This window comes from Pongo pygmaeus, chromosome 3, assembly GCF_028885625.2.
Source record: "Pongo pygmaeus isolate AG05252 chromosome 3, NHGRI_mPonPyg2-v2.0_pri, whole genome shotgun sequence".
Taxonomy (NCBI): domain Eukaryota; kingdom Metazoa; phylum Chordata; class Mammalia; order Primates; family Hominidae; genus Pongo; species Pongo pygmaeus.
In genome coordinates, this window is record NC_072376.2 from 196,654,785 (window position 1) to 196,669,242 (window position 14,458).

The 14,458-nt window shown below is 39.1% G+C and overlaps 1 protein-coding gene across 2 annotated transcripts in view; it reads left to right on the top strand.

Moving 5' to 3' along the window:
* Nucleotides 1-14,458, top strand: part of WWC2 (WW and C2 domain containing 2) — a 213,005-nt gene that overhangs the window by 173,450 nt on the left and 25,097 nt on the right. For both annotated transcript variants that reach the window (XM_054484284.2, XM_063664319.1), the window contains 5 exons: nucleotides 1,530-1,651; nucleotides 3,486-3,684; nucleotides 5,006-5,170; nucleotides 6,805-6,897; nucleotides 10,227-10,469. In XM_054484284.2, the coding sequence (XP_054340259.1) occupies nucleotides 1,530-1,651; nucleotides 3,486-3,684; nucleotides 5,006-5,170; nucleotides 6,805-6,897; nucleotides 10,227-10,469 (822 nt within the window). The remainder of the gene's footprint in view (nucleotides 1-1,529; nucleotides 1,652-3,485; nucleotides 3,685-5,005; nucleotides 5,171-6,804; nucleotides 6,898-10,226; nucleotides 10,470-14,458) is intronic.

Here is a 14,458-nt window from a genome sequence, read left to right on the forward strand (position 1 = left end):
GAATTAATTATTTTTAAATTTTCATTTTCCCCTCTACTAGATCTGCAGTCTTTTATTTTTTGCAGTTTCCCTGGAGATTATAGCATGAGTTCTTAACTTACTAAAAACTACCATAAATTAATTCCTTTACTTTTTCCCAGACAATGCAAAGATTTTCAAAGACTTTAACTCCATTTTATTCCCTTTCCTCCTTCTCTGCTATTATTGTCATATATTTTGAATCTCACAAGATATTATTATTGTTTCATTGACAATTAGTATTCATTCAGATTTCCTCACATTTTTACCCTTTTGTTATATTTTTTTTCCTTCTGCATTATTGTGCTTCCATTTGAGACATTTTGCTTCTGCTCAAAGAATTCCCTTTAATATTTCTTTTAGTATAGACCTGTTAGTATCTATTTCAGCTTCATTTGTGAAGGATAGTTTTTTTGCTGCATATTCAGAATTCTAAGCCTGCTGTTATTTCTTTGAACATGTTAAAAATATCATTTTATTGTCATCTAGCTTCCATTGATTCTGTTGAGCTTTTGGAGGACAACTTAATTGTTGGTTCATACAGCATCATTTCTTTTACTGCTTGTAAGATTCTTCTTTTTGATTTTTCAGCAGTTTCACTCTAATATGCTAATGTAATTTTCTTTTTGTTTATACTACTGAAATTCTTTATCATTTCATTCAGTTTTTTGAGCATATTATTCATAAAAACTTAAATTTTTCTCTCAATGCCTGTAGTGTATGGATCATCTGTGGGTCTGCCTTATTTAGCTATTGTTTCTCTTGACTTTCACTCTTTAGGTCCTAATGAAATACTGGATATTACATATGAAGATAACTGATATCTTCCGCCAGAGAGGATTTTATATTCTTCTGAAAGGCAAATGACAATATGGGTAGCTTACCTGAATCATGTGGGGACCTGAATTCCAGTTTTGCTCTCCATGAGATTGTATGGGATAATGGAAATATCTGCTTACTATTTTAGCCTGATAGCAGCTGGTTTTTTTTGCTTTGTTTCTCAGCTTCTTGCTCTGCATATAGGCAGCTTAGGAATGGCAAATGCCATGACAGGAATATCATGCAGAATATTGAGCTCACTTTACAGTTCATTTTCTCTAACCTCTTGTGAGTTGACTGCCTTGGTAGTCCTGAACTCAATTTTAGTCTTCCCATCCTACTGACACTGACACTTTTCTAGGCAGCCACAGTCTGTTTAGCCCATGTACCTCACCACTAGAATTGACAAATACGCTAAGGGAAAAGAGTGGCAATGGCTCACCTTATTATATTTCTGTTCTGCCTGGGATCTTGGCCCTCTAGTCCTGATTGCCTTTGTTGCTCTTCATTGCTTTAAAACATCTGAGATGTTTTGTTTGTTTTGGGTTCTATTTTATTCAGCTTCCATATTTGTTTTCAGCAGGAGAGTTGAGTCTTCTTTACAGATAGAAGTGTAAATTCCCATCTGATGAGTTTTTAAATTATTTCTATAAGTATATGATGTTAATTGCCATATGCTTTACATTCCCCAGGATGCAGTTTCAGCCTTACTTGCAAGAACATCAGCTGAGTTGTTAGCTGTGGAACAAGAATTAGCACAAGAAGAAGAAGAAGAATCAGGACAAGAAGAGCAAAGGGGTCCAGATGGAGACTGGTTAAACAGTTATTTCCTTTTGCTATTGGGAACTCAAAGATGATGTGTTTACACGGCTTACAATGAAACCTTTGTAGGCTCATGTTTTATTCCAGAATTATGGAATGCACTGCACATTCAGGAAGCTATGCTAGGAAAAGTCTTTCCTTGGTCATTAGAGAGTTAAGGAAGTAATGGCAAGATTATGAGCAAAGTTAAAACATTAGCCAGATTCTTTGTTCTTGTTTCAAGTAATTTTAAAACACTATTTTCTGAGCTTTTTTTTTTTTTTTTAGTCTAAACTTGATTTTGAAAGATATGGTAGCTTATTGTAGAGTTATAGATAATTTTAAAAGTGACTCTATTTTTCTTTTAACTACCTGGAAGTACCATTTAGGCTCTAGTAAGACAAAGCAGGTATTTAAAAAACAACTTCTGAGTACCCATTTCTCTGTTTGTTACCACTCTTACCTTCTTTTTCTGTGTCCTTCCCTGTATCCATACCCAATCCTTTAAAAAGGGGAGGCAGAGGGGGAAGTTATTACAGTTATTGTCCAGGTTCATTTATATATAAAGAGCTCTTCTTCCTGGATTGTACTGTTTTCTTTTAAAACAAATTTTAGTGAATATTTCACTTTTTAAGTATATCTGTAAAATCATTTGAGTTAATTTTTAATATATAGTTGTTTATACTGTTATGTTTGGTTGAACTACTGTTAATACATGTGCATATACATATATAGCATGCATTTGTATGTGTGTATTTAGAAAACTTTTTAGAAACTTAGAGTGACATGGTATGTCATAAATAACGCAGTCATGGACATTTGGAAGGAAGAGCTTCTGCTGTGATGTAAAAAGATACAGATATATTTTGTCCTTATAAAAAGTCCTTAATAGTGAATAAAAATCACAGCACTGCAAAACAAATAAATATGAGAGTGATTATAAGGTTTATTATAGTATCTTTAAATAGTAATTCTCATATATGTAAAATACAATTTGTTTCACACATATTTCCAAACAGTACACTTAATATGTAAACAAAGGAATTTATAACTCATAGTAGTCCTGAATGGTTCCCCTTGTGTTCACTTCATGGGTAGACATTTATTAACTAGTCTGTGCCAGTTTGTCATTGTGTCACCGATCAAATTAAAGTTGAACATTTAGTTATCAATGGAAAGAATGTTTGTGTTCGGAGAACGTGAAACTCAACAAAGTATGAGATGTTCTAAACCATCCTAGTACTCCTGCTTTATATATTCCATATAAGCTGTATTTATATTCTGGAGCACCACTTATACCACTTATAATGCCACTTCAGCCCACGCCAGGGCTTTTGTTAAAAATGAGCCTTCTGCTAGTTTAGAAGAAAAACTTCCTTAACATAGGATTCTCCCTGCTAGACTCTGAGTACACTCAATAAAATGAGTATTTTAAAATCCTTATTTCTTTATTCACTGTTACATGATTAATTTTACAATAAATGAACAACGAATACCAAGTTATTTTATAGTGAGTGTCAGTATTTTTAAATGCTAACATTAAATTCTATATGTGATTTTCAGAATATGTCTATTTTAATATCTAGAAATTAGGTTAAATTTCATGAGTTTAACTTTTTAGTACCACATTATGGTGATTTTGCTGCAAGTTACTAGAGGGTGAAGTGAGGATTTTTTTTTTTTTTTTTTTATGAGACATTTAGTTAAAAACCCCAGCCAAAGAAATGGCTTGGCTCATTATGTGTGAGTCTGTTTATTTCCCAGATAAAAACTTAGCATGCCCAGGTTGCGTGTTCATGGAGCATGCCTGCCTACCAAAAGTGTGTTTTGTTTTTGTTTTACCATAGGCTAACAATGCTAAGAGAGGCCTCTGATGAAATTGTGGCTGAAAAAGAGACTGAAGTTAAATTGCCAGAGGACAGTAGCTGTACAGAAGATTTAAGTTCATGCACTAGTGTGCCTGAGATGAACGAAGACGGGAACAGGAAAGAAAACAACTGTGCCAAAGACCTCAGAAGTCAGCCACCTACTGGAATACCAACACTGGTGACTATTCTGCTGTGCTGTCTTAAAACTGATACCTTACAGGCACCATGTGGACTAGGGAGATGCTTGTTTGTCTCCTTAGGTGTAAATTCCATGTCAGGATTTTGTGCCAAAAGCTGATCGTGAAAGGCATATGTGGGAATAGGCTCTAAGAAGCATCATAAATGCTTTAACGTTTTAAAATGGGCCCAAAATATTCTCCACTTATATTTGGAGAATATATAAGAAGAGAAATAGTGCTAGCTACTTTAAATCTCTATAAATATTCTGTGAATATTAAAAGTATTTTCTGAATTCCTTGGAGAACAACAGGGTGTCTTGTGTCAAATTCCGTATATGTAGTAAGTTTTATTTCCATTTCAAACATGAAGTAAACATTTAAAGTTCATTTTGGTTAGGTGATGCCCTGATTAGAAAAGTGACAGGTGACTTAGTTTAAGCACAAGTGCCAACCAAGTTATTAAACAGGTAACTTTGCTAATTAAGTGAGAGATGTATTGAGACTGTCAACCCCATATGGGGAAAATATTTTCAAGCTTCAAGGATGCTTACACTCTGGGGATATTGGTAATAGAGTTTAGAAAATTATAATTTTGTATTCCTGAGAAAATAATATTATGCCCTGAGAACTTCCTTTCTCAAAGGAGCAAACTTTCATCAAGAGGCAGGTGTGGAATCAAATTATACCTATAAGATAAAAAATAGATATCTGCCTATGCCTACTGAGTTTGTATTTTGAGAAACTTCCATTTTTACTTAAGTTTTATTTTTGTTACATTTCTAAAGATCCAGTAAAAATACAACTCAGCATCACAACAGTTATGTTTATACATGTATAATTGCATATTCTATTTAAACCTACAAGTTTGTGGTATATTTCATTTTCTTGTATTTAATTATCTTTATCATTTATTTGGGAAACAATGTAATCACAAAGTTGAATAAAGTTTAATGATGGTATATACCCAAATAGGATTCTTTATAGAATCACTTTAAATCTAAACCTTCATTTTTATGTTCGACCTTTTGGAGGCAGCACCTCTATTTATGGTGCTTGTTGGACAGATATCACACGGCCTACTGTGCAGAACTTCCTAAGAACGTAGTACAAAACCATTCTTGGTAGAAAACTGAAGAGAAATTCTCCCCAGAAGTACTTCAGAAGTACTATAGTCTGTAATGCAAAGCCTTTCTCTTAGGAGTGGCCATAGTGCTCCACGAGTCTCTGTTGTAACATTAGATATTTTTTCTTTCTTAGAAGAAAGAAACATAGTGTTTACACATCTTTCAGCTCCTGACAAATTGTTAACTTCTCTTATAGGTTGACAAAGAGACAAACACTGATGAAGCCACTAATGACAATATGGCAGTTCGCCCCAAAGAGCGCAGCAGCCTGAGCTCTAGACAGCATCCTTTTGTGAGGAGCAGCGTGATAGTGCGCTCACAGACCTTTTCTCCAGGAGAGCGGAACCAGTACATCTGCAGGGTAAGGTGGCAGTGCTCGTGGTGAGGCGCTGGGACTGCAGCTTCTTCCCTGCTGGTAGGGAGTGGCCTGCAAAGGACAAGAGACTGTGCACTGGGAGTCTTCACATGACAACTACAAATGCTAGAAATGCTATAAAATAGATGTAGAATATCACGCGCTTATGGTCCCTTTTAGTTTGTTTGTTTTTCCGTCAAATTGAGTGTCTCCTTGGTTCCAATGTGATTTATTTGGCAAGTAAGTGAAGTTTAAGGATCTGAGTGCTGAGTATTTGTATGTTATTTGGACTTTGGTCTGTATTTAGAAACATAAAGTGGTTTTTTGAGATATATGTGGTCTGCATATTTCTATTCTATATCATATGTCCTTCAAACCCTGTTAGTCTTGTTGAACTGAGAACTGTGAATTGCATTTTAGAGCAAAAATCCTCTTTTAATAATGCTTATAAACACTGAATCATATCCATAGTTCTGTGAAGAAAATTATGAGATTTGTATCAATTTGCCAAATTCTACTTCTAGAAGTATTTCTGATTTATCTGGTAAGATAGACATAATATTATAAACTAGGTTAGAAATACTTTTTAAATTCTAAATTTATTCATTCAGTTCAACACATTTTTGTTAAGCACCTGCTTTTAAGCACTTTCTTAGATACTTGGGATTCATCTAGAAACAAGTGACCAAGAGCCTTGCCATTGTAGAGTTTACATTCCTGTGAATCGAGCCAGACCACAAGCAGTAAATATGATAACAAGCTATGAAGTATCCTGAAAGGGGATCAATGCTATTGACAACAGTAGTGCAGGGGGTTGGGGTGATACGCAGGATTCAGGGCAGGCTGCATTTCAGTAAAGATTTGAAGCAGGTGAGACAGTGAGTGTGGGCTATCTGGGTGAGAGCGTTCTGGATAGCACAGACTGTGTCTCAACTCTGACCTTGAGCTCTGCTTTATGCAGACCTTTCTTTAAAGAAACAAATATCATGTATTAGCTAAAAATACAAAGGATAATTTTATTTCAAAAAATATGTAAGTACCTTAAACATATGATTTTTAATAGCCACTACCAAAAGGCAGCTATTCAGATTATTTCTAGGCATGGTGGCTCATGACTGTAATCCCAACACTTTGGGAGCCCGAGGAGAGCGAATCACCTGAGGTCAGAAGTTCGAGACCAGCCTGGCCAACATGGTGAAACCCCATCCCTACTAAAAATAGAAAAATTAGCTGGACATGGTGGCGTGCACCTGTAATCCCAGTTACTACAGAGGCTGAGGCAGGAGAATTGTGTGAACCCGGGTGGCAGAGGTTGCAGTGAGCCAAGATCACACCACTGCACTCCAGCCTGGGTGACAGAGTGAGACTCTGTCTCAAAAAAAAATACATAAATAAGTAATTTAAGAAAATGAAGTTATTTAACAAAACAGAACAGGAAAAACTTGTTTGAGGGGATTTTCTTAGAGAAATAAACTCTTAACTATCACTACCTGCTTTACTTGGTAGATGTCTCAATCTCAATCTTCCACTTGCACTCTCTTAACTATCACTACCTGCTTTACTTGGTAGATGTCTCAATCTCAATCTTCCACTTGCACTCTGATATGCAGTGATTTTTTTTTTTAATCTTTTGTTGCCAGTTAAATCGGAGTGACAGTGACAGTTCAACCCTGGCTAAAAAATCACTGTTTGTGAGAAACTCCACCGAACGCCGCAGTTTGAGGGTCAAAAGGGTATGTACTCCCTCAGCCACGTCCCACTGTCCCTGGACCAGTCCAGAATTGTCACTTGTGCAGCACAAACTCCAGAACCACAGAGTGAATGTCAGTGCTCCATATGCTTGGCCTACTGAATGCAGCCACTGGGATACACAGAGACACAGATGCCGTGGCCACTATGGAGATGGGGGGGTGTGAGGGCATTTAGTCATCATTGGTGTGGAACCTGTGATGGTTAAGGCTGGAAATGCAGTTTCAGTATCTCTGGAGAAGGGGCCTGCTGAGCCTGCAGGGGTATCAGACGATGGTAGAACACATTTCTGATGACTCTGCATACCATGTCCAGGTCTTGAGCGATTGTGGGAAGGGGTGTAAGACCTGGTACCTTTTCTGAAGGACACACATTCTGGTAAAGGAGGAACACACAGTTTTTGTAGCTTGCTTAAACAGATATCTTTAGAAGGTTAAAACTAATGTGGGTGGGCAGCTCAGGTGGCATTTTCCTGGAGGTCATGGGCCTCTGCATGAGCTTTAAGGATAAGTCTAAGAGAATAAATGAATTAACACATTGGACTGTTCAAGTAGTTCAGAAATTCCTGTTTACTTGATAACAGCTGAAATACTAAAGGAAAGTATTTGTTTACTGTGATCATTTTGGCTTAAAATGTGTGGTTCGGTGAGTACAGAGCACCACATGTGCTGAGCTCTGTTGATGGCGAACTCACGCCCTCAGAAGTCTGTGGTCTAGAGGAGGACGCAATACACACAGGACTGTCACAGCTGTGCCGGGTACGATAGGGAATGAGCCCATCTGACTGAGAGAGTCAGAAAGGCTCAGTTGGCAGCAGGTGGGGGGTCTCGACACTTGAATACAATTTCAAAAAGAAAATGGTAGCTTTGGGGCAGGGTGGGGGTGTGATGGATACTGGGTGCTGTGGGTAGGTGGCATAAAATGATACGGGAGCAGGGACACATGGGATGAGGAGTGTCAGGTTCTGCCAACAGCTTTGGCACTGTGGACGGGAGGATCAGGCATGGAGGCTGGGAAGGTAAATCAGAAGCGTTGTCGTCACCAGGGCCACTCTGGTCTCATGCTGCCATGTGCAGAGTAAGAGATGCCTGGCCAGGCAGCAGTGGGTGCCCCTGGTGTAACTTCCTGGTTACTTGAAAGGCATAAAAGCATATTTCATTTTTCTAAAGGCAGATGAGATGTGCTGGCATTTATTCAGCATTCATCATTTTCAGGAAATTCTGAGATGTCAATTTTTCAGGTTACCAAACTTTATGCTTTAAAAGCACCTAAATTTTTATCATCTTGAATGAAAAGTCTTCTCAACTCCTTTCTAAGTCGCCTGCCTTCTTAAGCAGCTCATACTCTCAGAGGATAGTTTCACTCTTCAGATAAATATTAACCAAAAGTGTTTATGAATTGAGTGGAGCTGAGAAACGGTTGGGTTACTGATAAACTTAGTTATTAGGACTACTTGAAACAGACAAAGGTTAATCCTGAAGCATGTGTAGGAGATGGTTTTAAATGGTTTTTAAAAGTAGACAGATGTGGTTTGATAGGAACAAGTGGGGAATGGTACTCTGCTTTAGGAATTACAGCATGAGCAAGGTATAGAGGTGTATGAGGACAAAAGTATCTGCAAAGATGAGTAAAAGATTCGCCTGAATAGAAGAGCAAAGCGCCAAGTGTGTGAGTGATGAGGTTAGAGGGGTACCGACTGGCAGTGGTGTGCTGCACCCTACTCACGCTGGCTCACAAGAGCCAATTGTGCTCGTCTCTTGCCAGTTAAATTGGAGTGACAGTGACATCACAGTCATAGCTTGAATGATGGTAGGGGTATTTACCACATAGAAACTGGCCAACCCTGCAAGTCAGTGCTTTCTTCTCTCCCAGAGAGAGCCAGTTATTAAACATTTACCAGAGACTCTTGTATGTGGAGTCCTTAGGCTCTGTGTGCATGACAGCTAGGAAAGATTTCTGATTCTGAAAAGTAAGTAATACAGTCAAAGATAATGTGTGTCTAGATGATTCTTACTGATTAATGCATTTGTAGAGAGGAGAGGGTAGAAGTTGAATAAAGGGAACCTAATAATAGGAATGTTACGGAAGACCATGCAATATGTACTGGATGTGGAGGAAGAACAGGAGGACACAATAAGAGTGATTCTGACTTGGGCTAAGGCTCTGAAATCAGCATAGGGACAGACAGGCCCCCTCCCTTCCATCTGGCATGAGCACTACCGTTATTCTAGATCTTCAAACTAGAGTACTTGTCAAATTTGAGTCCCTCCTCACTCATATCAAATAGTAACAGTTCTTATTAGTGATCACTTATTTTGCATTCCGTCTGCCGATAATCTAGGCAAGAAATACCTCCTTGTTCCCTTCTGCTGGTAGAGTCTCACCTCTCACCCAGCCTTGTTTAAAATCTCTTCCTCAAGTGAATGTGCCCTGACCCTGAGTGATCCATCCCCTTCCCTGACTTCCTGTGCACTTCTGCGCTCACTCACAGCTTCCTCTCGCTTAAGGCCTCATGTCATTCTGCAGCCGAAGTCTTCAAGGGCAGAGATTGTGTCTTCTCTTCCTAGTACTTTGCCTGCACAGCCCCAGCAGACATTTATTCATATATGTTCAATAATTATTGCTTGATGAATAGGTTAAGATTGCCCCTGGGAAGAGCCATAGTGATTCAGTGGTGAAAGTAAGTAGCACACAATGGGAAATCAAGGAAGGCAACTCAGTTTAAGCATTCTGATTAGAGGAGATAGTCAAAACTTAGCAACATTGTCCAGCTGTATTCAGGCCGACTGTCATGGACATGGTAAAAGTTATGTGTCCTGAAATGAAGGAAACAGAAGTGTCTTGCAATGTATTTATTTATTACACGAGGCAGGCTTCATGCAATCAATTGGTCAGGCTGAGTAAGCCAGGCTGTACTATGGTAACAACTTTAAAAATCTCTGTGGTATAAAACAATAAAGGTTTATTTCTTGCCTAGCTGCTGGTTCACTGCAGGTTGGCAGGAGGCCCTGCTCCATGTTGCTCTCACCCAGGGCCCATGCTGATGGAGCCTCCCTCTGTGGTTCTTTGCTCTCCCTCCAGTAGGGGACAGAAATGTGCACCTCTCACGCTGGCCTTGACAGGCTTCGGCCAGAAGTAAGGCACGTCTCTCCCACTCACCTGCCATGGGCCAGAGCGAGTTGCTCCTGCCCGTTAGGCCCTGGCTTCTAGGGCACAAGGAAGCACCATCCATCATGTGCCGGGAAGGAGGGAAAGTGGGGTAACCACTGCCTGTATAACCAGGGTGTTCGTCATTCTGTTTCTAACTATCCAGACGGTTTGCCAGTCAGTCCTTAGAAGAACAGCACAGGAATGCCCAGTGCGGACATCTCTAGACTTAGAACTGGACCTTCAGGCATCTCTGACCCGGCAGAGCCGCCTCAATGATGAGCTGCAGGCGCTGAGGGACTTGCGGCAGAAGCTGGAGGAACTGAAAGCTCAGGGAGTGACTGACCTGCCACCAGGCGTGCTGGAGGACGAGAGGTTCCAGAAGCTTCTGAAGCAAGCTGAGAAGCAGGTACACAGCTCAGGGTCTGTCATCTCGGAGGGGCTTATGTCTTTTTTAAAGCATGCCACGTAGAAGGTACCCAACTTACACTTCTGTTTTGCGCATAAGTCTTTAAATGTTTTACTACAGCTTGGAACATATTTTTCCCACTGTTATAGGCCCTTTTTTTTTTCCCAAACCAAAAATGTTGAAGGAACAAGGAAGCTGGGAAAGTGGGTGTGGCAGCAGGGGATGGGCGTGGCCAGTGGGGTGAGGGCGTGGCCAGTGGGGGTGAGGGTGTGGCCAAAGGGGAAGTGGGAGGTAGTCATAATTTCTCCTCCATATTTTTCTCCATCTCAGCGTAAGACTTGGCAAATAAGTACAGTATAACTTTTGGCATAAGTGGGACATTTTGTTTGGGTTTTCTATGGATATCTTTTAAGGTTAATTAACCACATCAATTGTGAAATACATTGCTAATTTTTATGCTACTAAATTTTCACTTTCATTCTTATCTTAAAGAAAAATTACACTTTGGTTATTGACATTCTCCCTTACCCTTTCACCCTACAAATAGCTATACCAAAAAAAGATGAAATCACTGATTAAAAAATAGAGTATTTTTGGCTGGGTGCAGTGGCTCACACCTGTAATCCCAGCACTTTGGGAGGCTGAAGCGGGTGGATTATGAGGTCAGGAGTTCAAGACCAGCCTGGCCAAGATGCTGAAACCTCGTCTCTACTAAAAATATTTTTAAAATTACCTGGACATGGTGGCGTGCACCTGTGATCCCAGCTATTGGGGAGACTGAGGCAGAGAATTTCTTAAACATGGGAGGTGGAGGTTGCAGTGAGCCGAGAGCGTGCCACTGCACTCCAGCCTGGGCGACAGAGTGAGACTCCATCTCAAAACAAACAAAACAGTATTTTTAAAGAAACTATTTCCATTATTTTGGCACCTAAATACTACTGAAATTTTCAAGAATCTGCATACATATGAAATTGATTTACTTTCTCAAGAGTAGAATTTATATTTTGGTTTAGGAGTGTGTATTCATATCCATATGTAGTAGCAAATAGAATTTTCCACATAGCTGAAATACTAATATTACAAATGCCAAAACATTGTTTTCTTTCAGTCCCTTTGGATGGGAATGTAAAATGGATTAGACACTTCCTGAAACTAACAGAAAATCTTGTCTATGATATAAACTGCTCTTTTTGACCCAGAGTTGTTATTTGATCATGTCATGTATAGTACTGTCAGGAAAGTGTGAATCGTCCAGCTGACTGGAACTACTGATCCTTGATGGAACTTAGAAACTAAGTGAATGAATTTCAAGAATCAAACTGACACCAGTAATAAAACTTTAAGCAACAAAATGTATTACATATCTCTATCTTATCCCACCTGATAGAAGGAAACCTTCACGTTCAGTAGGACCGGTGTTTGCTCAATGTGGAGTTTAATGTTAGGCCTTACATTTGCCACAGCAGTGAATACAGGATAATTAGACACTGTGCTGGTTTCATAAAGGAGATGAGCCAGACACTCCAGGTCTACGAGAGCGGTGCTTCCTGGGGAAGTCATGAGAGGTTTCATGGAGGAGGTGGCACTTGAACTGGCTTTTAAAGTGGGTAGTGGAGCTTCACAGGGGTGAGAGGCCCAGGACTCTCCATTAGTAAAGGTCCAGATGGGCAGGAGCCTGCTGGAGAGTAGGGCTGCAGCAGGTGGAAGGTAGCCTGAGGAAATGGAAGATTGAGTTACAAGCAGAAATGACCTGCTCTGAGTTTGTAACCTGAATAGCCAACATTTTTACTCTCGAGTTTTTAACTCAACATTAGCAATAATTTCAAACCCTTGGTTGACTTTGACCTACTTTAATGTCATGGAGAAGCATTGCAGTCTTTGACTGTTATGGGTCAAAGCCTTCCAAAGCTGAATTGGAGTTTTACAACTATAGATGCAAACAGAACTTTGTGTCTTTGGTTGCTTCTTCATTTCTAGTGTGTCATGATATGAAATTCTAAATTTCTAGATATCAATAATTACTAAAACTATAGGACTTAAGTTTTTTTACTTAATATCATAATGCAAAGGTTCATCCATAAATTGCATTTCATTTTTTTTGACTGCTATCTAATCTCCATTGTATAGAGAGAAGCTCAGTAGAGCAAAAAGTTCTTTGAAAAAAAAGAAAGGAAAAACAAAGCTCTGGCAAAATTAATGAAGAGAATATACAAATAAAGAATGTTATAAAACTAATGAGGGACAGAACTACAGGTAAATTTGAGATTTAAAAAATAATTACAGCTGAGGTGGGAGAATCACTTGATTCCAGGAGTTGGAGACCAGCCTGGGCAACATAGGGAGACCTTGTCTCTACAAAAAAAGTTAAAAAAAAAAAAAATTCACTAGGTATGGTGGCATGCACCTGTAGTCCCAATTACTTGGAAGGCTGAGGTGGGAGGATCACCTTAGCCCAGGAGGTAGAGGCTGCAGTGAGCTGTGATTGCACCACTGCACTCCAGCTTAGGTGACAGAGTGAGACTCTGTCAATCAGTTATGAAAAATTAAAAAATAAATAATAAATGCATACACACAAACACACACACACACACTCCCAGTGCTTTGGGAGGCCAGAGTGGGAGGACAGCTTGAGGTCGAGAGTTTGAGACCAGCCTGAGTGACATAACAAGATCCCATCTCTGTGGGGAAAAAAAAAAAAAGTTAGCTGAGCATGGTGGCACATAGCTATATAGTCTTGGCTATTCTGGTGACTGAGACAAGAGGATCACCAGAGTTATGAGGTTGAAGTGAGTTATGATCACCCCACTGAACTTTAGCCTGAGTGACAGGAACAAACAATTGAATACTATCAAAAGTATATGCCTACAATTTGGACTTACGTCTAGGAAAATCTACTAGAATGGATGTTTGGAAAGATAAAAAGGATAGAAAATCCTATAACTCTTTTAAAAAAAAATGGAAGCAGTGATTAAAAATCTATCCACAAAGAAAATATAAGTTCTGGATGCTTTATAAGCAAATTCTGCCACACTTTCAAAGAAGAAATTATCTCAATTTTATACAAACTCTTCCAGACACTAGAAAAAGAGAGAACACTTCCACAACTAATTTTATGTTAATGTCAACACTAGACAAAGATACTGTCAAAAGGAAAATCGCAGGCCAGGCCAGTTTCATTTATGAATGTAGATGCAAGAATCCTGACTAAAAAATATTAGTGAATAGAATCCAACACTGTATTAAAAAGATAATACATGTTGACTATGTTGAATTGTACCAAGGTTTTGTTTTATTTGGTTTGTTTTTTTGAGACAGTGTTTCGCTCGGTTACCCAGGCTGGAGTGCAGTGGCACGATCTTGGCTCACTGCAGCCTCTGCCTCCCAGGTTCAAGTAGTTCTCCTGCCTCAGCTGGAGAGTAGCTGGGGCTACAGGTGCAGACCACCACACTCAGCTAATTTTTGTATTTTTAGTAGAGACAGTGTTTTGCCATGTTGGCCAGACTGGTCTCAAACCCCTGACCTCAGGTGATCCACCCGCCTCAGCTTCCCAAAGTGCTGGGATTACAGGCATGAGCCACCGCACCTGGCAGGTTTTTTAATATTAGAAAACAGTGAATTAAAAAAATACATGTTGACCATGTCAAAATGTCTAAGAATATTTTTAATACTAGGAAATATATTTATGTAATTCATTACTTTAACAGATTAAGGAGAAAAATCATTTGGTCAACTCAATAGATTGAGAAAAATATTGAGAAAAGTCAGTGTTCCTTCATGTTTAAAAATCCCAGTAAGTTAGAGACAGGAAGTTCCTCAACTTGATAAAGAATGACTTAAAGTAAATGTGATCATAAATAGGTAAACATTAGAATCATTTTCTTTAAAATCAAACACAAGACATTCAGTATTCTTCCATTCAACATTGTATTAGGAGTTCCTAAACAGTGCCATAAGGCAACAAAAAAAGTAGCAAAAAGATTGGAAAGAAG